Source organism: Sinocyclocheilus rhinocerous, unplaced genomic scaffold (genome assembly GCF_001515625.1).
Source record: "Sinocyclocheilus rhinocerous isolate Xijiao unplaced genomic scaffold, SAMN03320098_v1.1 scaffold2330, whole genome shotgun sequence".
Lineage (NCBI taxonomy): Eukaryota > Metazoa > Chordata > Actinopteri > Cypriniformes > Cyprinidae > Sinocyclocheilus > Sinocyclocheilus rhinocerous.
The window spans coordinates 520695-545775 of record NW_015630979.1 but is presented as its reverse complement, the minus strand read 5'-3'; the positions used below and the strand labels follow the sequence as shown (position 1 = coordinate 545775).

At 36.7% G+C, this 25081-nt stretch overlaps 3 protein-coding genes across 9 annotated transcripts in view; all 3 read left to right on the top strand.

Moving 5' to 3' along the window:
- The window catches only part of dnm1b (dynamin 1b), a 32959-nt gene extending 26407 nt beyond the window's left edge, over positions 1–6552 (top strand). The window contains exons 17-23 of one of the 7 annotated variants that reach the window (XM_016553329.1): positions 361–472; positions 640–651; positions 920–1093; positions 1234–1475; positions 2783–2980; positions 3730–3766; positions 5899–5972. In XM_016553329.1, the coding sequence (XP_016408815.1) occupies positions 361–472; positions 640–651; positions 920–1093; positions 1234–1475; positions 2783–2980; positions 3730–3751 (760 nt within the window). In that variant the 3' untranslated portion in view covers positions 3752–3766; positions 5899–5972. Of the gene's footprint in view, positions 1–360; positions 473–639; positions 652–919; positions 1094–1233; positions 1476–2782; positions 2981–3244; positions 4020–5898 lie in introns of those variants that run through there. The other 6 variants (XM_016553325.1, XM_016553324.1, XM_016553328.1 and 3 more) reach the window with 6 other exon arrangements.
- A 1906-nt stretch (positions 6553–8458) lies between these two features.
- Positions 8459–18848, top strand: LOC107740824 (regulator of G-protein signaling 3-like). The gene is made up of 9 exons (XM_016553346.1): positions 8459–8558; positions 10250–10429; positions 11357–11523; positions 15671–15721; positions 15921–15979; positions 16368–16462; positions 16780–16848; positions 17171–17231; positions 18711–18848. Exons 1-9 carry the CDS (start codon positions 8512–8514, stop codon positions 18846–18848), a joined length of 867 nt encoding a protein of 288 aa, XP_016408832.1. The 5' UTR covers positions 8459–8511.
- A 2571-nt stretch (positions 18849–21419) lies between these two features.
- Positions 21420–25081, top strand: part of LOC107740809 (regulator of G-protein signaling 3-like) — a 42756-nt gene continuing 39094 nt past the window's right edge. The window contains exons 1-2 of the mRNA XM_016553323.1: positions 21420–21505; positions 23646–23727. Of these exons, the coding sequence (XP_016408809.1) occupies positions 21452–21505; positions 23646–23727 (136 nt within the window). The 5' untranslated portion in view covers positions 21420–21451. The remainder of the gene's footprint in view (positions 21506–23645; positions 23728–25081) is intronic.

Sequence of the window (25081 nt, the reverse complement as noted above, 5' to 3'; positions counted from 1 at the left end):
AATTTGTCCAAATTAAGTTCTTAGCAATGCATATTACTAATCAAAAATTAAGTTTTGATATATTTACGGTAGGACATTTACAAAATATCTTCATGGAACATGATCTTTACTTAATATCCTAATAATTTTTGGCATAAAAGAAAAATCGATAATTTTGACCCATACAATGTATTGTTGGCTATTGCTACAAATATACTCGTGCTACTTATGACTGGTTTTGTGGTCCAGGGTCACATTTATACAATTTACATCTCTTTTTTTTTTACATCTCATCTACATTGGCACTATTGTCTGGTCGTTTTTATTTCGTAAACACAATATGACTCATTACTCATGCATGTTGCTGGACTGTTGTCTCAGGAACGTGTATAAAGACTACAGGCAGCTTGAGTTGGCTTGCGACACTCAGGAGGAGGTGGACAGCTGGAAGGCGTCCTTCCTACGAGCTGGAGTTTACCCAGAGCGCATCACTGTACGTGAATGCTTCCACTGATCATCTCTCAGTCATATTAACTTATTAACTCATTACTGTGCTGCAACAGCTACCACATGTATAACCAGTCACCAATGCAATTCTAACAAACATTGATAGCTTACTAACTTAATTCACTTATTGTGCTTTCTTTGCTACATCTGCAGGATAAAGAGAAGGTACGTTTTTCCTCTGACTGATTTTTCTCTCTTCCAAACCTGTCATATGCAAACATATTCCTCTCCGAATATCAGTATGTGTTGTATTTAACAAAATGATGGTGTCAACTCCACCACTGGTTGACTGTTGAGTACAGCGATCAAATCAACTGTGATCTAGTGATAGGATTTAATTTGCTTCATTATTCCACTCTTTGTTCCTCAATGTGTACCTAATTTTATTAGTGCCAGTAATATGTGAATATCAATATGTGTTGCTGGTCCTCAGCAGAGTGATGCTAGTGAGGAGAACGGCTCAGATGGCTTCACGCACTCCATGGATCCTCAGCTTGAGAGGCAGGTGGAGACCATCAGGAACCTTGTGGATTCCTACATGGCCATTGTCAACAAGACTGTGCGGGACCTCATGCCCAAGACCATCATGCATCTCATGATCAACAACGTAAGCTGTGTTTACCATGATGTTTGCTATCAAATAAGAATCATGTAAGTTTGTAATGTTTCTTAGACCTGCAGTTCTAGGCAAATACAGCTGGCACGGCACTTTTTCTTAGTCTTCTTCCTTACTTCCTCTTCCCATAGGCTAAGGAATTCATCCATGCTGAGTTGCTGGCTAACTTGTACTCATGTGGAGACCAGAACACTCTGATGGAGGAGTCAGCAGAACAGGCTCAGCACAGGGAGGAGATGCTGCGCATGTACCACGCTCTGAAAGAGGCCCTCAACATCATCGGGGACATCAGCACCACCACCGTCTCCACTGCCATGCCCCCGCCGGTGGATGACTCCTGGCTGCAGGTACAAGGAGGACCTTCAGGGCGCAGGTACTGTGTCAGAAATGTTTATTAAATAAGCAATGTTTTGATGTGAGTTTCAGTGTACACTTATTTTTTAATTAAGAATTTGAATGATATGGCTTTTCATTTGTTCAGTATTTCATACTGAAACAGGAAATTGAGGTGAAATGTATCAAAGATAATTTTTGAATAGCCAATTGCCTTTACGTTATCCTAGCCCAGTTAAACCATCATTTGTTCACAAAACACTGATTTTGATTTCATGAGGTCTTTAATATTTGTTTGGTATTGTCTTAATAGGCCTGTTTAAGTTTTATGGTTTAAAGTAGTTTTAAGATCAAAGTCGTTTTAAAAACATAAAAAGTTTTGAGGTTTTAAGTAGTTTTAAGACTGAAATAATTGTAAAAGCTGGAAATTGGGATGTTTTACAGGATTAGTTTACTCCAGAATTAAAATTTACTGATAATTTACTCCCCCCCCCCATCATCTAAGATGTTCATGTCTTTCTTTCTTCAGTCGAAAAGAAATTAAGGTTTTTGAGGAAAACATTCCAGGATTTTTCTCCATATAGTAGACTTCAAAGGGGACCAGTTTGAAGGTCCAAATTGCAGTTTCAATGCAGCTTCAAAGGGCTCTACACGATCCCAGCCAAGAAATAAGGGTCTTATCTAGCAAAACAATCAGTCATTTTCTAAAAAAAAAGAAATTATTTTATATACTTTTTAACCACAAATGCTCGTCTTTCACTAGCTCTGCGATGCACGTCCACGACTTCATGCATTATGTAGACATGTTGGAAAAGATTTGTGGTTGAAAAGTATATACGTGTTTTTTTTGTTTTTTTTTAGAAAATGACCGATCGTTTCGCTAAATAAGACCCTTAATCCTTGGCTGGGATCATGTAGAGCCCTTTGAAGCTGCGTTGAAACTGCAATTTGGACCTTCAAACTGGTCCCTGTTGAAGTCTACTATATGGAGAAAAATCCTGAAAGGTTTTCCTCAAAAACCTTAATTTCTTTTCAACTGAAGAAAGAAAGACATGAACATCTTGGATGACATGGGGGTGAGTAAATTATCAGAAAAATTTGAATTCTGGTGTGAACTAATCCTTTAAGGCCATGCAATCTGTCAGATAGATGTTTTAGCATGTTTTAGACGTTTCTAGAAGTTGCTAGCATGTTTTAACATTTTAGTTGTGTTCCAGTGTTAACATTTTAGTTGTGTGTTTGGTTGTTTTAAAGTCCCTACCCTTGTTTTTTATGGTTAATTATATAGATAGATAGATAGATAGATAGATAGATAGATAGATAATAATCTTTTTATTTTCTCATCAGATCTCCAATGTCTAGTCCCACTCCCCAGCGTCGGGCCCCACCTGGGCCCCCTCGTCCAGGTGGACGCACCGCCCCAGGACCCCCTACTGCTGGAGCACCTCCTGTGCCATCCAGACCTGGAGCCTCTCCTGACCCCTTCGGCGGCCCCCCGCCCCAGGTCCCCTCTCGTCCCAACCGTGCCCCACCAGGTGTCCCAAGGTGAGTCAGAGTGGAAGTTTATTCATTCAGTAATTGTGCAAAACATAATTACCTACCTGATATATAAACAAAAGTAATAATGTTCCAGTGTAATTGTTCAGATGGTGCACATGCAAATGAAAGGAGGTCTTTGAAATATTTAATTGAATTAAATACAGCCTAGTGGCCATAGAATGTGTTTTGAGTACTGTGGGGAGTAATACAAGTATTAATGGTGTTGAGAGCAATGATCTACAAACTACCCTCCATTTACACCCTTTACAGCCCTTCTGTCCTGACCTGATCCCTGGTCTTTAACACAAGAAAGACAGATCAGTAACACTCTTCCTGCTATTTCTACTTCTCTTGCCTGTCACAATCCATTGCTTTTTCTCAGCTCACACAGTCCAACTCAGAGACCTGCACTAACAAACCACTCACACATTTTTTTCAACTACGCTGGTTTTCTTTCTCCATCTCCTTGCCATGTGCATATTCATTCAAACATTGTTTTAAATCATTCAGTTCATGTATTGTTTGTACTGTATAGTAACATCAGTGCATCAGCTTTGTGAGATCATTCTCTCATGATATACATGTTTGGGAGGAAATTGTGAGGAAAACTCAGACCATCAGACCAGTTAAACGGGACAAACCATGGAGATGATACGTTTTTGCTTCCTCCCATTGCCTCTTTTCTGTCGACCCATGTTCTCCTCAAACTCAGTCCCACTAAATCCCTTCCACAATGATTCCGGTTATTGTTTCAGAATTTCTATCAGTGACCAATGAGGAGTTACGCAAACGGTATGTCCGACATATTGTCCTTATGTGACATCACCACGTCCTTGCATGGTTTATCTTTAAATGTGTTCACATCTGCTGTTCCCTAACACCTGTCATTCACTAGATATGAGTATACCAGGCTGTCTATTACTGTCAATTCATTTGAGTATTTTATTTTTCTAAAGTCCTAATTTAAACTATGCTTAGAACTGCCAATTAATTTTATAAGGAAGAGTTACCTGGTTGAACAACTCAGTCTTAAATGTATGTTATATATTTAGTTTCTTGCAATAGTTGTATTTAAGTTAACATGGTTTTAAAATAAATAATAATTTAATAATATATAATTTTTTTACTAATATTTAATTTAGCAATAGTTGTATTTAAGTATATTATAAATTAACTATTGTGACTATGTAATTATTTTGTTTTATTTTTATATTTAATTTAGCAGTTGTAATTTAATTTAACTTAACTTGGGGCATATAGATCCTTTTTAACACATATAGGTTTTTGACATATACTTGGTGTATGGCATGCTGTTTATGTTTTTGTGTGATGTGTGTTCCTGATACTTTTCTATTATTATAATTTAGCTTAATTTCTTTCTTTCTTAATTTTTTTTTTTTTTTACAGAAAGTATTTATTTGTGAGACTTGTTCACAACGTGCCAAATGTTCAGTAATGGCTTTGCTAACTTGCATATAGTTTATCATGAAACATCAAGCCCAGGTGAATTGGTTTAAACTGTTTTAATCCAAGTTTTATTATTATTTTTTGAACTAAATTATAAATGTATAGTCTGATTTATTATTCCTGTAGGTGTTTAATAACATGACATTAGTACTTCATGAATCTCTGATGAATCCACCTTGTGTGTCATACAGTATATGTTCATTTTCAGAGTTCATTGTTACTGCCTTTGTCTTCATGTTCTTTTGTGTTGTTCCTAATTGTGTGTCTTTCCCCCTGTTTATACGTCTGCGTCCATCAATCTGTCTGTTGTCATCTTTGAAGTCGGAGAGCGCCAGCCTCCCCCACCAGATCCAACAGAGACTCGCTCACTGAGCATTAACACTGGCGATCAGCAGACAGAGGAAAACACTGACCCCTCTGCCACTGTATCACATGCATGCACACAAGCACAGTCCACAAACATATCACATGTTTACTTGAAAGAGTATTTACTCTTACACAATATACACCAGGAATATTATAAATTGGTCTAATAACTGTATACCGTTCACATTAACATGAGCGCAGATGTGGTGCCATTGTATTCCATTACCAGCATATATCCTGTATTTAGGAATGAAGAGCACTAGTTATAAAACGCACAGGGATTGTCCATGTTCCAGTCTATTTCACAGTTTGCTTCAACATTTATGCACATGGATGCTAGATGACACTGGCATGTTTTTGCTTTTATTAGCAACAACTAAGCCTTAACCAGCATCTGACCAGTTCTTAACCCCTGAATAAACGTGACCTGCAAGTTTTTCTTAAAAAATACCATGTTGCTTGTCCTACTGCTTCATTAAATTCTATGTTGCAGTCATATTTCTTAACAATGAACAAGTTTCATCTTACTCTTCTGGATTTTTATATTGCCTTATATAAAACGGTTTGGATTTTTATTTTATTTTATTGTTTAATAATAAGCACGTTTTAACAAGTTTTTGAGATTCTCTGATTTAATATAGTCCCTATTAATGTCTGAATGTTATATTGCACCTTTCTGATATTGATTTACATTAAAAGCGTTAACAGTAAATCATACAAAAAAATGTAAGCGAGAATCGTTTCATATTCAGAACTGGTTTCAATTTTTAAAAAAATGCTGGAACTCAATTATGTTTCTCGATAATGATTCTCACACGTGCATTATTCCGCGGATGGAAAAAATATAGACTAATGTTCTCACAGCTGGAGCTGTTAAATTCAATCTAAAAAAAGAGAAAAAAATATTATATATTTTTCACATTTGTCATCACCATCACATTCACAAGTGCTAAAATTAACTTAAGTGAACAAAAACAAGCCATCATACTCACTTGACATGACAAACCCATTCTTTCTACTATCCATGCTGTCATTTCCCAAGCTTTTTTCCTTTTTTTTTGTTTTATTTGTTGTTCTTTTTTGTCTTTTAGCTGTCCAAACAAAGGAAGCCCTTCTCACAGTGAGAGTCCACATCCTTCATTTGACTCTTAGAGCCAATTGTCCTTCCTCCTCCTCCTCCTCTCTTTCTGTCTCTCCACTGCCTCTCTTTCTCTGTGCTTTTCCTCTGACCAAGTGCATCCTGGGATTGCTGAATGCCGAACGTTACTGCAGCAGCAAGTACGGATGAAGTGGCTGAAAGAGAAGTCAGAAAGATAAATGAAGAATGCGGGAAAGCTCATTCCCTCTGTCTGTACTATATACACTAATCACATTGTAATGGGCATCTGAATACTACGCCCAGTGTGGACTTGTGTCAACATACGAAGTCACTGCCATGTTAATTATACTGAAGATGCTGTGTGGTGTTTGTGTTTACACACTAGTCAATGTCGACTTGATCTATATAGAGGTGTCACACGAGCTAAAGGTGTAAGCTTACATTCCTGTCTGCACGCCAGTATACAGGATAGCGGATACACAAAATAAACTTCACGATTTTTGCACTTGTTATGTGGTACTGTGTGTGAATGTATTCTTCCTGAAAGTTTGAACGTTATTTGATCCCACAGTGTTTGTTTTGGCCACAATGTCTCTTGTATTTTCCCTAGCAAACTAATAAGTCCTGTCTGATTGAAATGTACATATATTAGCTGATATGAATTGCTAATCAGGGAAACGTGTGTAATGTAGTTCTCATTCACCTCCAGTCTCCGCTTGAGTCAGATGTTTAGGGTCAAAGTGTTTAGCGCTGTTGTGCTTGACTCACAGTGTGTGGCTTTGTTTATGTTAAGTGGGTCAGCAATACATAATGTAGTTGTTTCATCAATAGAAATACAGCAGGAGTGCTTTGGCATGAGGGAGGAGGTACATGACAGTAACAACTTGACTTTTCCTGTAATTATATATATTCTAATACCAGCCAAGTTAGCCAAGCACAGTGTATGTCAATGGAAGTTGTTTTTTTTTGCATTGCGAAACTGTGTTCTTTGCTTGACTGGCAAATTTTGTTGTTCTTTTTGTTTAGTTTTTAACAACTGTGTCAGTTTCTCCTGTTGTACCACCAAAATGTGATCTTTTAATACAGCATGTATGCACTGAAAAATGTATTTGTACTTACAACAAAAATATTTTTAGTACAACTTGTTCTCCAATTATATCTCTTAAATTTGGATTAGCAATAGAAAACCTCACCTTGCTTTGTAGTACGATGTCATTTCGCTGTTAAAATTGCTATACAATTTTCCAAATTAAAGTATTACATTTTTTCACTAAAACAATTTTAAGAAATTTGTTCATTTAAAGAAATCATTTCCAAGATCTCTCTGACTTGTTACTGTTGTGCTGATGGCCAAAGGTGTTCAAACTGTTTAACACAAATGAGTGCTTTCACATTATAATGGGCCACATCCCATCCTTGTTTAGCGACAAGCCCTTCTTTTGTTTTGCCTTTTTTGAGGTGTCACTTAATTGTGAACTGTTAATAGCTGAACAAGAACTACTGCAAAAAGATAGTGGCAATATTATGACATGTCTCCAGTGTAACTTATAATATATAAGACCATTTTTAGGTAACTGAAAACATTTTACTGTTAAATTGTCTCTTTACGGAAGGCTTTTGCACCTCAGAGTATCAATAAAAAAGAGTTAAAAAACGAAATACACTTAAAAATAAAGGTGCTTAAAAGGTTCTTCACAGCGATGCCATATACGAATCATTTTTGGTTCCACAAAGAACCATTAAGTCAAAGGTTCTTTAAAGAACCATGTCTTTCTTACCTTTTTGTAATCTGAAGAACCTTCTTTCGCCAAAAACAGAAAGGTTCTTCAGATGTTAAAGGTTCTTTATGGAACCATTTAGACAAAAAGTTCTTCTATCATGAAGTCAAATGGTGACATATAAAATCATATTGTGAGATTAAAAGACGGAAAAGATAGGAAAAAAAGATAGAAACTAAACAAAAATAACAAAATGTGCCAGACAAAGAAAACTGTTTTGCAAGGGGAAAAAACTGTACTGCGAGTCTGCGACTTCCATTGACATACATTACTGTGTACTTGGCTAACAGTCCGGAGGGAGAATGAAAAAAGTTAAATTCTTTCTGGACACCTGGCAACGTCTTCAGTGGTATAAAGACACTAGGCTACTGTGCCTCACTTGAAAAAAATAACCTAGTCTGTTAGTGAAGGAAAACAAGAAACACTTGTAGTACTGTAAAAACTTGGAGCTAAAACAATTACATACAATATGAGATACGTTTAAATAAAAAATAAAAAAAGTACACAAAAATATTTTTGGATGACTGGAGCCCAGCAAAAATATTGTAAAAGAAGGAATATAACTACTGTGCAAAGAACAGTTACTCCCTTGGGACAAATACTTTTGCAGTCCCCTTGAGTTTTAAACATTTGTGAAAATGCAGTAAAACTCCGTGCGTTTCAAATGCAGCTCTCGGATTGGTGGAGAGATCCATCCAGCGCGTCTGCAGCGCACCACACACACTTCCTCTTCAGAGCGGGATGGGGGGAGTTTCTGCAGTTTGAAAGTCCCACTCAGAGCTGGTAAATATAAACATAATAGCTGGGAATTTGTGTTTTTAAAGAAGATGGATTATAGCAGACAACACTCGCAAAATATGGACATCAGAGAAAGGTAAGTGTAAATGACATTCGGCTGTGGAATATGTTCGGGTACGTTTGGAAACGCCTACTGAGAAACCTCTAAATACAGACCGTTAACTAAGTTCACAGATTCCTATAAATATGCAGTGTAATATAAGTTGGCGCCAGTGTAAAGTTATGGCGGTTTATGGAATGACGGAACATGGAAGTAATCGTAATTGGTCATTTTATTGCTTAATTCTGCAGCTTGAAATGCTGTAATTTTTCAGGCTGAGTAAAACAGCTTGTAATCTCAAGCAGTACAATGGTTCTTTAACCCAGCCCATTGTGTCTATGATCACCGAAGCGCCCAAGCCACAAGTTCATGATTACACGATAAAGCTGTGAAGATTTCCTCTGCTGACAGAAACAACACTATTCATCAGCACAACAATTAATTACACATTATTTGGAAAGCTGAACGCTGTTTATTAACAAAACAATATACAGTGGCACAAAAAAAAAAAAGATATTAATGTCATTGGAATATCACTCGTATCTTAAAACACGGTATGATCCATGTTTACATGTACATTAGTAATCATTCATAGCATATTAGGAATAGTTTAACTATTACAGTCTATCTATCTATCTATCTATCTCTGTCTGTCATATAATGAATTGTGTTGTACAATGCATACTTGCATATTCACAAATTGTCTTTTGTATGTTTTTATGTCCTAAAACTCTGCCTACAACAATTTCCACCAGTCCTATTTCATTCTAGTAAAGATCTCAAACCAAGTGGAATCTTGAAGAGAAATCTGTAAACAAATGATGCTTAATTTTTCTGAACCATTTTTGCCTGTAATAATAAACAATAATAATAATCTATTTACATCACCAACTGATATGCAGTGATTTTTAGTGGATGTATGAAGTTCATACACGTGTCCTAGCATATAGTAACCAACATGTATCCATGTCAATGTATAACAATATACATATTTGATAATTTAAGACTTAACAAACCTCCGTTTGTGAAATGTATTGCATGAACAGTTAGCACTTGCAATCTTTGATTCAAATAAGCTTGTTGTATTCCTCAATTGTAAATCACTTTGGATTAAAGCGTCTGCTGAATGAATAAATGTAAATGCAAATATGCTGCGTGCTTTGATATTTTTTTAATCAAGTGCAATGACATCAATACGTTTTTTAATCATTTTGAAATTCCAGTTATTAGAAGCAGCTGTATTAAATGTATTAGAATTCAAATTTGCAGAAGTAATAAAACATACATTCTGAGTACAATTTCAACTTAGTAAGATGCAGTTTTGTGTGCTGAACTGTGACCTCTGACCTCCCACGGCTGCAAGCACCTGATATACTGCTGGGCTGTCAGAAGGGATTTCCTTCAGCATGTTCAGAAAACCTTAATTAAACCTAATCATTGACACTCTTTCTGAAATGTTATTAAATCATTAACAAATTAACAAGAAGTCAAAGAAGAACACCAGCCTCATACATCAAATTCATGTTAAAGTAGTGTGACGTTTATGTCAGTTTAGCTCTGGCAACTCTTGACAGGGCTTCTTCATTGTTGGATTTAATCAGCTTTTTTGAGTGAATTAAGATAATTTGAGAGCTTCCTGCAGGGTTCGCTTGTCTATCACTCTGTCATCAGAATTCATGTCAGAAGCGAGTGCACTAACCATGTAACACCTCCGGCTGTGCCCACAGGAACAGACTTCACAGGGAATCTCTTCGGCTACAGGATCCATTCCTACCCAGGGGGCCGTCAACAAAGAAGCCGTGTAGAGAAAGAACCAGGCCTACAGACAGCAGAGAGAGGAGATCTTCAGTGGCACACATCAGATCTGTCAGGGACAAAAGGCCATTGGCCGTGAGCCAGCAGGCAAAGTAGAGAACTTAAACACATAAAATGCACATGAATGGAATGCTTCTGTTTAATGCTGCATGACCGTATCAAAACAAACCACACAACATTAACCACTGTCTACTGATTAACTGTTACAGCAGACCAGTGCAATAATGCATGATCCATGTGCTATAATTTATGTTAGCAGTAATTAATGACTATGTTAACAGTCACAAAGTAATATCAAACAAATAAGAATAATAGAATCCTTCACGAAACAAAAATGCATGGCAATATACTGTAAAATATAATGCAATATATTTAATAATACATTTCCGACTAACTACTGTATATTATATTTTGTCTTATATGCATGGACCAGTATATATTGATGTGTTTAAAAAAATATACGTAGAAATGAAGACAAAAACGGCACTACATTTTTTCATGTAGTACTGAAACACTGAATTTCTCTTTCATGATTTATCACATGGTTTTACATAAAGCTGAGCACAAATTCATAAACTTTTATGACTTCATTGTTTGCATAGTTACACATTTCATATATGAAAATGTTATGGTATGTCAGAAAAAAAGTGTTTAACATTTTAGGATTTTTCAATATATATAAAAAATGGAAATTCCTTATGTATTATGAAATTATTATTCTTTATATTTTCAATATACATATTGATCCTTAATTTATACGGAAATATATATGTAAGGAAAGCCAATGAATAGTGGGGATTACAGTTAAGGAGCTCATACATCTATTCATATAAACTTTGTCACATATTTATATCATGTAGACCAGTGGTTCTCATTTTTTTGTGAGTCACAACGCAAAAATGGGTTGCAGATCTGTTCTGATAGGGTGAAAAAAACAAGTGCTGAAGTTAAATCAGTTTAGAACTGCTTATGTAGACATGCATTTTTCTCAGTTTTGTTTCATCCTATGATTCCTGCAGTCTCAGTGCTGTTAGACCTGCTGAGAGGAACTGGGGGAAAGCTGTCAGCCAAAGTTCATCTGCTCAAGTTAAAGTGGCCTCAGTGGTCAAAACTGCGGTAAAGAACAATACAGAATCTGCACCCAGAAAGAGGAGGAAAATTCACCCGTCTGGTTTCAAAGGAAAAGGTGAGTGATTGTTCATCTGATTACACATTAGAATTAAGCTCCATTCTGATGGAGATGCACGGATAATTAAACATTCACTGATATTGTGCATTATGTGCCACTAGATGGCAGTGTTGAAATGCTCAGACCAAACTAATCTTTCCGTAAAGTAACTGTTTCTCTCTGCACAAGGAAATAATTCATGGAGTTTTCAGCCTTTTTCAGACTCTTTAAAAACATTTTTAGCTTGATAATGATAGATTATCAATGTACTTTAAAATCAGTTCACATAATACAATATTTCCATATTTTTGAAGCATATCCTATAAGACCACACACTATTACCATGGTTAAAATAAAATAAATATATTAATTAATTAATTAATTAAAAAATTGTGGTCAGTAAGGTTTTAAATACTTTTATTCAGAAAGGATGCATTAAGTTGATTGAACGTTATCAAATAAATAAATACATACATACATATAAATGTACACTACAGTTAAAAAATGTGGGGTTTATTCAGCTTGAGTGCATTACAATTATTAAAAGTAATCATTATTAAAAATAAAAATTTAAATCAATTAATTAAAATTGTGTGTGAGATTTTGGGTCCCACCACACATTTTTGTTTTGTTTGTTTAAATTTTGAACGTATAAATACTGCATAATACTGTATACATTTGACTCTGACTTTATTAGGACTATCATGTCTCCAGTCACTATCAATAATGTCTGATGGTAGTCCATCAAGAAATGCCCTCTTAAAATGACAGAACAGTTATGTATCACACACAGAAAAACAAAGATCTGGAATTCAGGAATCCCATCTCACAAATCGAAAGAAAATGTATTTTGTTACTGTCTGTTGGGGAGACAGTAGAGATAATGGCTGAATTAATTCGACTGAAATCCTGCATGCTCTGCACAAGCTGTTTATTGTTATTTTTATCTGTGTGGATGTTGAGTTGCATGCATTTTCCATGGCTCTCCCAAAGGAGACCAGGAAACAGAGCTTAACACAATGCTTTATGCTCTCAACATGGTTTTGCTCTTACAGAGGGATGCATTGCCTACTATACACAGCCATATGATGGATTCATCATGGGGTTAGTTAGCATGATTATACAGCAGCCCCAAATCACTATTCTTATTTTCCTTATGTTCATCAGTGAGATCTGTGAAGTAAAGATGTAACCTCTGGAGAGCGGTTGCTTTATCCTGGAATTAAAGAGGCAGTGACTGTTTGATTTCCTGTTGTGTCAATGAATGGCTCACTCAGATTAAAGTCCTTTAACGGACAAGAACAAAGGATTGCCCTCAAGACTGCTTTTAATATCTTTTTTTCCAAGAACAATCACATGTATTTTCAGAATATATTCTTAGAAAGTGGCTTTCTGTCATCACATTTTTGTTTTTATAGCTGGAGTTATAAAAAGGGCACTAGGCCTTTTGAGGATTTATACATATCACATAATGATTTATTATAAATACGATTTTTGCATGGGATCATTTAATGTTGTCTCTATGTTTTTCAAGTCCATGACAAACACTTTGCTATAAAGAACTCAGAAGTGTTTGTGAGCTGCTTTCAAGTTTTGTTGTTGTTGATCCAAGTATATATATATTAAAGGGATAGTTCACCCAAAAATGAAAATTTGATGTTTATCTGCTTACCCCCAGGGCATCCAAGATGTTGGTGACTTTGTTTCTTCAGTAGAACACAAATGAAGATTTTTAACTCAAACCGTTGCAGTCTGTCAGTCATATAATGGAAGTGAATAGGAATCACGGTTTGAGAGTCAAAAAAACATACACAAACAAAACCAAAGTAGAATCCCGCGGCCCATAGAAATCACTAGTCACTAATGAGGCATCTACGTATATATATCTATGTCTACTATGCCAGAGCACGTACACGCGTCACGCGCCGGATGTTGGGCATTACGGTGTAAAAGAGGTAAAAAATGATATAAATGCCCTGGGGGTAAGCAGATAAGCATCAAATTTTCATTTTTGGGTGAACTATCCCTTTAAGAGAAATAATATAACCGATCTCAGATCAGCACAAAGGGCGACCTCAGTCAAAGGTTTAGTTTATTATGAGTACAGCAGGTGGACTTTCCCTCCCTCCACACACACCCCCTTTCACTCGTTCAGTGCTGCTCTCTGACCAATCACAGCTCCTCCTGTCTGATCAGCTATTCAAAATGCAAGGCAGTTGAAATTTATGCTTGTTTTCTCCTGCTGTCCTTTATTCTCCAGTGGCAACATATGCATAGTGGCAGTTAAGCTCTTGAATAGCTGTGAGGCATCGCATCTGAATTCATTAACTACATTTCTGAGAATTCATGTGTGATGCGTGCGATTTGGTACGTTTTTAAAATCAGTCAAGCTGTGGTTTTACTATAACATGTTCTACTGAAGAAACAAAGTCACCTACATCTTGGATGCCCTGGGGGTAAGCAGATAAGCATCAAATTTTCATTTTTGGGTGAACTATCCCTTTAAGAGAAATAATATAACCGATCTCAGATCAGCACAAAGGGCGACCTCAGTCAAAGGTTTAGTTTATTATGAGTACAGCAGGTGGACTTTCCCTCCCTCCCCACACACCCCCTTTCCCTCGTTCAGTGCTGCTCTCTGACCCTACATTTCTGAGAATTCATGTGTGATGCGTGCGATTTGGTACGTTTTTAAAATCAGTCAAGCTGTGGTTTTACTATAACATGGACTGTCAGAAGGCACAGAAAGTGACACTGAGCTGTTTCAGGCAATGGCGGAGATCATCCTTTCTTTTACAAACTCATGGTGAGTCATTATTGAGCTACTGTATGTGTTCACAAATGATGCTTCAGTAGCATTAATCAACAAAAATCTTTAAACAATTACCTACAGTTTAAAAAAATAAATTTAAACCTATTTGAAATAACCTCATTATTACCAATCCATAATTCCAGACTGATTCTTTTTATTGAAATAAGCTACATGCTAGAAGTTTTAACTAATGAAATGGAATCAGCAAAATGTTAGCTAGATAACAAGTTGGACCTAACCAGTATGTAGACTGATATGTGCTAGCATTTTAAAGTTTGGAGCTAGTAAGATTCATGTTTTTAAAAAGCAGTCTCAGATCTTTGAATGGTAGTCTATAACTTATATGACAGTATAAGCACTCAAATTAGTCACACAATCATTCATTGTTATGAGTAACTTATTGAATTATTTGTTGTTGCTTTTTGTCTATTAGTTAATTTATTTATTTAAATCATTCAGTCAGTTTGTGGACCACTTTAAGTTCTTCACAGACCCCCAGTGGCCCATCAATCACAGTTTGAGAACCACTGATTTAGATGAAAAGATTTTAACTTTTGTTTGTTTGACTGCACTTGTCACAGAATTGTGGCAGAAAATTATCTGATGGCCACCAGGCTTTACTGCAGGTCTGGAGGAAATGTATGTGTGTCAATGCACATATTAGTGTAACACCAGCTGCCAAGTCAGGTTTTTGGACTTATCTGTTATGCTCTAATAATTTGGACTCTCCATTACACCTGTGAGTCCATGACAGGTTTTCAGATTCACGTTTGTGGATGTTTCCATGAAAATAAATAGACAAAATCAGCATATTAGATTGATTTCTGAAGGATCATGTGACACCAAATACCGGAGTAATGGCTGATGAAAATTCATGTGCCATCATATTTTAAAAGTAAAATTTTTGGCAAATTACAAATGACATTTTTAACATGTATTGAAATCGAAAACGTAAATTGTAATAATATTTCACAATAGTACTGTACAGATTAAATAATTGCAGCCTTGGTGAGCATAAGAGACTTCTCTCTGAAACATTAAAATATTATACTAGTTGGTGCCAGTAGCCTTGTGAGCATGTTCGAGTCCCAGCTTGTGGACCTTTCCAGATCCTGTCCCCCTCTCTCTCACTAGACTTCCTGTCTGAGTACTGTCTTATCATAATAAAGGCAAAAAGTCAATAATACATATATATATATATATATATATATATTATACTAACTTTTGACCAAATATTTATTATTTTTATTACTTGACTGGATATTAAATTGACTAGAAAAGTCAAGTCATGGAAGTTAATTTGGCATGTGGGAACCCTGTGTATAATTTGTATTTTTTCCCCACTGACTACAGGTCAGCTCAAACTGACAGTTACTCCAGGCAGCGGGTGGCTCTATGTTCAAAGTAAGCATGTTTGCGAACAGATTTTGTACTTTATAATTTTTGAGTTTTAAGAATTAGTTTTTCAAATAAGACTGCTTCTTATGTTAAAATCTAATTTTAATAACCCGGTTATACTTACACTTAATTCAAACAGGAAGTCTTACATTCATAATTCATTAAATGAGTTTCATTACTCATGCTCTCATGTTTTTATTAACAGTTTTGGAGGCCAGAGGACTCATGGGAAGAGAGTACAAACCATGTGACTCATATGTAAAGGTGGGCAATTTGACATATGCAGACAATATTTAGACGACACGTGAAGTCACGTGACTGAAAGCCTCATAAAACAACTCAAACCTGTTTTTCTCTTAGCAGAGAGGCAGCAGTAACTTTCCCGGTCACTGTTGGTGATGATGTGCTATTATTTTTGTCATTATTTGTCGCTTAATCCTCTGTGGACGTCTGCCCTTGAAATGAACCCGTTTTCATGTCAGCCTGAGCAGGTTTCAGGCATGAGAAAGCATCAGTTGTGTTGGCAGCTGTCCACTCAATTCCAAATTCAAGTGTTGATTGATTTTCCCTCTGAGCATGATGAATATATCCTCTAGCAATGTTAAACTAGTGGACTTAATAGCAACCACCAACACGTGTTTATTTATTCCAGATAAGTATTGCTCCAGATGTTGACCACAGCAAGCGATGGAAGACCAGGACCGTTCTAGACTGCAAGAGTCCTGTTTTCAACGAGACTTTTATGTTGTGAGTGATTCTTATGGTTGGCTACAGACAGAGCACTTGTATGATGGTGTTTAAAAAGAGAAAGTGAAGAGTGTCGTGTTATCTTATAGTTGAATAATTTATGTGAAACATCATGTGCTCTCTAACCTCTCGTCGGACAGCCTCTATATCTCAATCAGTCTTTCCGAAAGAGAATTTAGGGCTGAGTCTGCTGTCTCTCTTTTGTTAGCTGAAAAAAGGCTGTCTTTTTGAAGTCTTTGGAGGAGAAGGCCATTGTGTTTTTGGATGAAGCTGGACATTGATGGATGAGCTTTTGAAGTGTTGCATTTATGTTGCAGAGATGTGGATGAAGACGATCAGAAGAAGAGGCTGTTGTTAACCGTGTGGAATCGCAGTCGAACTTCCAGGTAGGACTTTATCATCTTTTTTCATTCACGTGTTGATTTTCTACATGTATACATCTGTAGATAGAGGCTATTTATGTGTACCATAAGTACAATTGTTCTAGTATGTATTTTATTTTCCCGCTGCAAAAGACCCTCAGCAGTGTCACAGTCACTCAGTACAAAATCAATATGTTATTGGCTGTGTTTTTTTATATCAGCAGCGTCACTGGGCAGCGAACGTGATCTAAGTGGGGTTAACCGATATGAATGTGACATGACTTTATCAGCAGTTCAAAAATTCCCGCCTGTTGTTGTGCTTTAGAGTGTTTGATTTTGCCCACAGGCGCAGTGACTTCCTGGGCTGTATGAGTTTTGGTGTCCACTCCCTCATCACCTCATCTAAGGTAAATATCCTGTTGTTAACATTTGCCCATAGCGCTTTTACCCTGCAATGCTTTGAAAATCATTTGGATTTGGATTTTTATCAGAAAAATGTAGAACAATTTACAGTAGTTGTAGTTTATTTTCTCCCAACACCCATACATTCATTCAAAAATGACAACTAAAAAAATGCATATATGCATAAACATATTTTATATTCATTTATTATCATGTTATTTTATAAAAGTCTCTTATACTCACCAAGGCTGCAATTGTTTTATCAAAAAATATAGTAAAAAAGTAATATTGTGAAATGCTATTACATTTTTATTTTAGTCAAATTTAAAAAGTAATTTATTTCTATGAGGGCAAACCTGAATTTTTATGATCCTTTAGAAATTATTATAATAGGCTGATTTGGTACTCAAGAAACATTTCTTATTATTATCAATGTAGAAAACATTGCTGGAACTTTTATATATTTTTTCAGGATTCTTTGATGACTAGAAAGAAATATAACAGCAAATAACTGTATTGACTTTAAATGACTTTATTTGAAATAAAAGAAATTGTAACATTATGAATGTTTAAATGTCACTCTTGATCAAATGAATGCATCCTTGCTAATTTCTTAAAAAATTGAACTGACCCCAAACTTTTGAATGATAGAATATATAGTATATATTTATGTACATGTGCTGAATTAGAGCGGTTCAGTAATTATGCACCATGAATGCTATTGTAAAATGTGACTGAAATGGAAAGCATAAAGTGATATATTAGTAAACAGATTTTACTTTCGTAGATGTACTGCCACGATCCATCATCCATTATTTACCTAAAACCTTCTTTCATTGTAACACAACTCAGCTTGCTTTATGAAAGATAGCATTTCATATTTATCAAAAGAAACGTTCCTCTTAATTTCATTCTCTTCTTGTCAAAGCATTTCCTCCACACCATCGTCTAATTACACAGTGGGGGAAGTGGCGACGGGACTGCTCATTGAGGCTTGAAAAATGACCTACAATTACCAAGAGCAGCACACTCAAACATGCTGGCATCGTGGCTTTATTCTGCATGCCCGCCTGCACAGACGAACGAGAAATATCCCATCTGAGATCCCTGTTCCTTTACATTATGTCCCGTTGTCAAATTCAAGAGTGTTATACTCATGTGTTAAGACAGTAAATCCTTTCTCAGAGGGTGATATTTGGAGAAAAATTAGATCAAACCCGATGGATGTTTTATATAACACCATGCCATCTGGCTGAGCGGGAGAGTAAAATGGGCATCAGCTGTTTACAGCTGCAAAGGTCTCAAAAACACACACACAAACACGGATACACGACCACCACAGGGCCTGATTTTAATACTCTCCCTATGAGGGATGCATCAACATGTCAACAGATATTGGAATTGCAAAAACTTGCAAAGGAAAGAGCATCTTCTTCCCATGGCTCTCTGTGTCTAATTGTGTTTTGCACATTTTCTGCTGACAGGAGATCAGAGGTTGGTATTATCTCCTGGGAGAGGAGCTGGGCAGGAGCAAACATCTGAAAGTGGCCTCACGTCGCATGAGACAGACCGCTGGTGAGATTCAACGCAGTTTCTCTCTCTCTTTTGCAGTTGGATCATAGCCACTTTCTGATAGCTTTAGCAGTGAAGATGGACAAATTCCACATGACAGTTTTTCCTCAGCAACAGTAGATCAGATGATAACGTCTCGGTTACGTATGTCAACATTAATAAATGTTATTATTGTAATTTTACTGTTGTTCTGTAAAAGAAAATTAAAAAAAGAAAATAATAATGAAAATAATAATTACAACAGCTCTATTAAAACATTTATTGTACCATTTACACAGTGTTCAGACTAGGATCTATAATGTTTTCTAATGTTTTAAAAGAAGTCTCTTCTGCTCAGCAAGGCTGATTTGTAAGGCAAAAATACATGCCTGATTCAAGAAGGGGGTCTAAAAAATGGCCAAAAAATATTATTTTACTAACTTATTAATTTTAAGTTAAGTTGTGTTTTATTGGTATAGTGTCTGCTAGAATGCTAAAAAATGTTCAATGTTAAGTTAATATTTTTTAAATTGTTGTTTTGTAAATGATTTTTTTCTTTGAAAAGCAAGACAAAACAGTAAAAAGCACATTTTGGCTATTTAATTTATGCAATGGTGAAAAAATTGGCAAAATGGGGGAAAAAACGTGAAAAACCGTGTTCGGTATTCAGCCTTCGGCCCAGTGTTTCATTTTGTTCGGCTTCGGCCAAGAATGTTCATTTCGGTGCATCCCTAGCTGAAACCAAGCAAGCTTTTTGCAGCGGAAGTTACTTTTGAGTCTGAATGGAATTTGAATGTTTTACTTCTCACCAAATGCTATGTTGAATTAACAAGCATCGCCTTGTACCTCTTGGAGGGATATAGAGGGCTCGGTGTTGAAACGTACAGCATCCCTGCGGAGAGCTGTAACAAAGAGCCGGGGGCCAGGGGGCCGACACAGTGTGCACTGTGAGGAGCTGCGGGAATAAGATGAGAATTAAAAGGTTGAAGCGTCATGATGTGTCTAAGTCAGTTTAAATCCACTTTAGAGATCTTGTCTCCCTCCCTCTGCCTTTCGTAATGACCTTTGCAATGAAAAAACATTCGGCGCAGTCATTTTTTTGTTTGTTGTGTGTAAGAGATCATCTTAATTATTGCTCACAAAATGAACGAATTTGCTCTTGGGGTGTGGATGAAATGACACGTGTCCCGTCAGAGAAATTCAGCCGAGATTAAGTTTGATTGGAGAGAGAGAGAGAGAGAGAGGTGCAGGAGAACAGAGAGAGAGAGAGAAAGAAAGGGGGCTTGAGTCAAGACACTGGGCTGACTTTAATAGAGAGAGCCAGCTGTATTGTATCCCTCTTGAATGCTGTTTCCATGAAGAATGTTTAAAAAGACATTGCTTCCTGGGAGCGTAATCTCTATGGTTACAAAGTGGGGGAGCCTGTCGCAGGTTGTCGGGGTGGGGGTGACGCTTTTAGGGGAGTAGATTTCTTTCTCTCTCTCTGTTGTGGGGCAGTCAGCTCTGTGTCACAGGGATTCAGCTTGAGTTCATCTCTCATGGTGTAGACACACGCACTTTCAACTGAAGCCTGCAGACAGCGTTGACCGGATTCTGTTGTCCTCTCTCTAAAGAGTGCTGGAGTAGAGAGATTTCTACCCAGGGCTAAGATGTACTCAAAGAGCAATCTGTATGCTCTGCTAATCATTCTTCCATTTCCTTCCTCTCTTCCCGAAAATCAATTTTTCAGATTTCATACTTGACTTTCCAGGGATTTCTGATTGGCGATGACTGGTTTTAACTGGAACATCAGTGATAGGGTGATGTAAGAGATAAACAAAGTATGGATTATGGTAGAGTGAAATGACTTGTGTTGGTTTAACACAGATCCTGCTTGAGAATAATAATGGATTTCGGAAATTTCAACACTGTTTACGTGAATCGAGGTGTAGTGCAAGGGCTGAACGGCCTCCACGTCTGTCAGCCTATGCTTGTCCAGCTTCTCATTAAACAAACATCGTACTTTAATGTCTCTGGCTCAAAATGAATGTTTGTGTTTACACTAAATCAAGCCTATCGGAGTGAGCTCCATCTCACTGCGCAGGGAGAGCGAGTTCAGCCACTACTGTTGAGAGCTACTCAGGAAACATGTTGGCTTATCGAGAGCAGACATATTGCCTGGCCACTGACTGGGGGGGTGGAAGGTGGTTTCCTGTCATTCTTCTGCTCAGAGCAGTTCCCATGAGTGGGCATGCATAGCCGCACTAGAGCGAGCGTGAAGGGAAGCAGCATCACCTGTGTGACTTTACTTTTATGTAAGACACTGAAGAGAGCGCCGTAGATGTAGGTGGACGTATATGCGGTGAGCGATGCATACGATCCACGGTCTGTGTCGGCTCTGCATCGAACGAAACTTGCCACAGGTTTGTCCCTCTGCTTTTTAAAAAAATTTTTTGGCTGTGGTTGTAGTGTTTTTGAAAGTGGTATAAGAGTTATGGCGTGTTCGGTCTGGGATAGTCCTCGTGAAATGTGTTGCATAAAATTTCTTTTTTTGAGATTAGAGTGCAGCGCTGTAGCTGAATGTTTAAAGATCCGAGCTGATTGAAGCAAGGCACTCAACCCTAGGTTGCTCCAGATTGGCATAAGACACTGAAGAGAGCGCCGTAGATGTAGGTGGACGTATATGCGGTGAGCGATGCATACGATCCACGGTCTGTGTCGGCTCTGCATCGAACGAAACTTGCCACAGGTTTGTCCCTCTGCTTTTTAAAAAAATTTTTTGGCTGTGGTTGTAGTGTTTTTGAAAGTGGTATAAGAGTTATGGCGTGTTCCGTCTGGGATAGTCCTCGTGAAATGTGTTGCATAAAATTTTTTGAGATTAGAGTGCAGCGCTGTAGCTGAATGTTTAAAGATCCGAGCTGATTGAAGCAAGGCACTCAACCCTAGGTTGCTCCAGATTGGCACTGTAAGTGGATTTGGCTAAAAATGCCATTATATTATAATGGTTGATCCTTGAGAATGATGAGGGAATACAGATTTGAGTTGCTGTGCGTAATGGAAAGGCTCAAGCACTGGAGCATCTCCAGCTCCCTAGGGATGGATGACTTCATCAATGAAAGTTAGTCAATATATGGCAGAAATATTAGAAATAAAAGTGGTACTGGGGTCAAGGAGGGATGCCGGATGACCAGTCACATGAGTGTGATAAGCAGCCGCTTATATATCCTTGTGATTGACAGGACTAGATGAAAAAGGTGACCAGATTTTTAAGTTGAGGGGTGGAGGGTGTGATTTCGTTGGAGGTGCCTATCCAGGTTTGTTTGTAATAATAGGAATAGCAGTAGTTACAAAAGATTTAAGATATATAGTTTATTTAATAAAGCAAGAGAAAATGTCTGATAATTTGATTGGTGCGTTACATTACTGTTGGTGTGTTTTAGCCGCCGCCTTAGCCTGTTTTATTCAGGTTTACATTTGAATGAAACAAATGCAAAGAACATAAAATGAATAATGTTGCAAATGTGTTTGTAAATGTTGACATTTAAATATACATTTAAATTCATTTGAATCAATTCTAATATAATATAATATAATATAATAAATACAATATAAAAATCATGTGATTTTTAAAAAATAAATAATGAATGAATGATGCATTTATATAGCGATTTATTGTGTATTTTTGTACACCCAAAGCACTTTAAAATCATGTGTTAAATAATAACAAATGTATTTGTAAATTTACGTATATATACATCAATTTGAACAAAAATTACCATACAATAGAATAATAAATACATTAAATCATCATGAAACCATAAAAATCCAAACAATAGAATAGAATCGAATAGCAACCAAATAAATTGATAGATTTTCTGAAGACTTAATGAAGATGAAAATCTAAGCAAATCAAGTTGCATGGACAAAGAAACAGCTTTCCTTATTGAGAACCACAAACGGTCCCAAACATGGTAGCTAGAGCATTGAGGATACTTAGTCAGCCAAAAGCAGGACATATTTACATTTTTTGTGAGTTGTAGGAAAACTGGGACAACACCTCATGAAATCAAGTCATCTGCTCCCCCTCTTATGTTTGAAACTCCATTTAATGATGAACAAGACCTTTCTGCTCATCATCTTAAACTGGATTATGGCATAATGAATGAATATTGTCATAACAAGAGCTAGTCCTCATTCAGTAATGCTATTACTTTGACTTCACTGATCACACAGGTGACTGTCCATGTTTGAACTTGAACTTGAACAACAACCAGGAGCAGTGGAAAAGGGAAACAGTGCAGTTTGATGTGGATAATTATTTCATCACAGCAATTAATGGAGCTTGTAACGAGGGCGACCACAACGACCCAGAGGAGAAAAGAGGAATGGCAGTGAAAGTCCTAAAGCTGTCATCACTTTTTCTCTTTTTCTCTTTTTATTCTCTCTCCCTCCCCAAACAAGGCTCTTTGTTGTTGTGCGGTCAATGTCATGTTAAATGTGAGACGCCCCCCTCCCCTTCAACATTTCCTATTTAGTTTGGCTCCAGGTTATATACTGTATATATATATTAAAATGTAATTTATTCCTGTTATGTCAAAGTTGAATTTTCAGCAACAATTACTGCAGTCTTCAGTGTCACATGATGATGATTTGTTGTTCAAGAAACATTTACTATTGTCAGTTTGGTAAAAAAAATGCACGTTTTCATGATTCTTTGATTAATATAAAGTAAAAAATATCAAACAAACCTTTTTAACAGATTATTAATGTCTTTATTGTCACTTTTGATAAATTTAATGCATCCTTGCTGAATAAAAGTATTGACATCTTAAAAAAATACTAACCCCAAACCTTCGAATGATCGTGTTTATGTATGTGCTTTTTCACAGGTGACCATTTTGAGAGGAAAAGATGGTTTTGGCTTCACCATCTGCTCTGACTCCCCTGTACGGGTCCAAGCTGTTGATCCAGGTAATTTTAAACACTCAAGAACTATCATTATTCATTTTGTCCTCATAATTTGCCAAGTTATTATAAAATTGTAGCCAGAGTAAAATTGTATTGCCAAGAAGTTGCTCCTTCATAGCACAAGAGACTTAGTAAATCTTAGTTATGTTTCATTTGAGTTATAACTTTGACTCAGATGTTTCTCTGTAAAATATTTCTGAGAAGTAAAAAAAAGCAAAACATTTCTAATAAAAGTATTTATATGGCACTCCAATATACTCAAATACCATGGTATTGCCACACTCTCAAAAAAAGGTGCATATTAGTACCTTAAAGGGGTCATATGACATTGCTAAAAAAGAACATTGTTTTGTGTATTTGGTGTAATGAAATGTGTTTATGCGGTTTATGGTTCAAAAAACACATTATTTTCCACATACTGTACATGAATGTTTCTCCTCTATGCTCCGCCTTTCTGAAACGTGTCGATTTTTACAAAGCTCATCAGTCTGAAAAGCGAGGTGTGCTCTGATTGGCCAGCTATCCAGTGTGTTGTGATTGGCCATCTGGCTCCAGGTTCTGTTGACATTTTGAACTTCTACTGTCCAAATATTCTGTGTCTGCTGTTTGTCAGTGCCATGGCAGTTCCCCCCCCCCGTCATTTCCTTTTCTTGCCAGGGAAAAAGAAAAGCCCCCTGATCACCCAGCAACCATGACTAATTTCTCAGCTTGTAGTTTTTAATATCCCTGACTCTTTGGTGCTATGGCCTTTCAGTCTTCGTGCTGCTGGGGTACAGTGGCGCTCTAGGGGGGATGTTTGTTTCTGGCACACACACTCTCTCTACACACACTCTCTCTGACCCGGTTACTGTGGGGTCTTACACTGTACTCCTACTGTGGATGGTCCATCTTCCTGAATGTTCCTGAGGTCACTTTGGGTACATAATACTACTTTAAGCTATTAATATGCACTTTTTAGGGGTAGATAAGGTAAAAAAAAAAAAAAAAAGTGTCCCTTAAAGGGAACTGCCCCAGTGACTCTGTACATTTTTACACATTTCCAAAACATAAAGGTACAAAAAAAGATAACACTTTAGTACTGGGTCCAATTCTCACTATTAACAGTTGCTTATTGGCATGCCTATTATTAACATATTGGCTGTTTATTAGTATTATAAAGCACATATTCTGCACGACCATATTCTACATCCTTAATCCGACCCAATACCTAAACTTAACAACTACCTTTCTAACTATTAATAAGCAGCAAATTAGTTTATTGAGGCAAAAGCCATAGTTAATGGTTTGCTAATAGCGAGAATTGGACCTTAAAATAAAGCATGACCAAAAAAACACTTTTGTGTAAACACTTTATTTG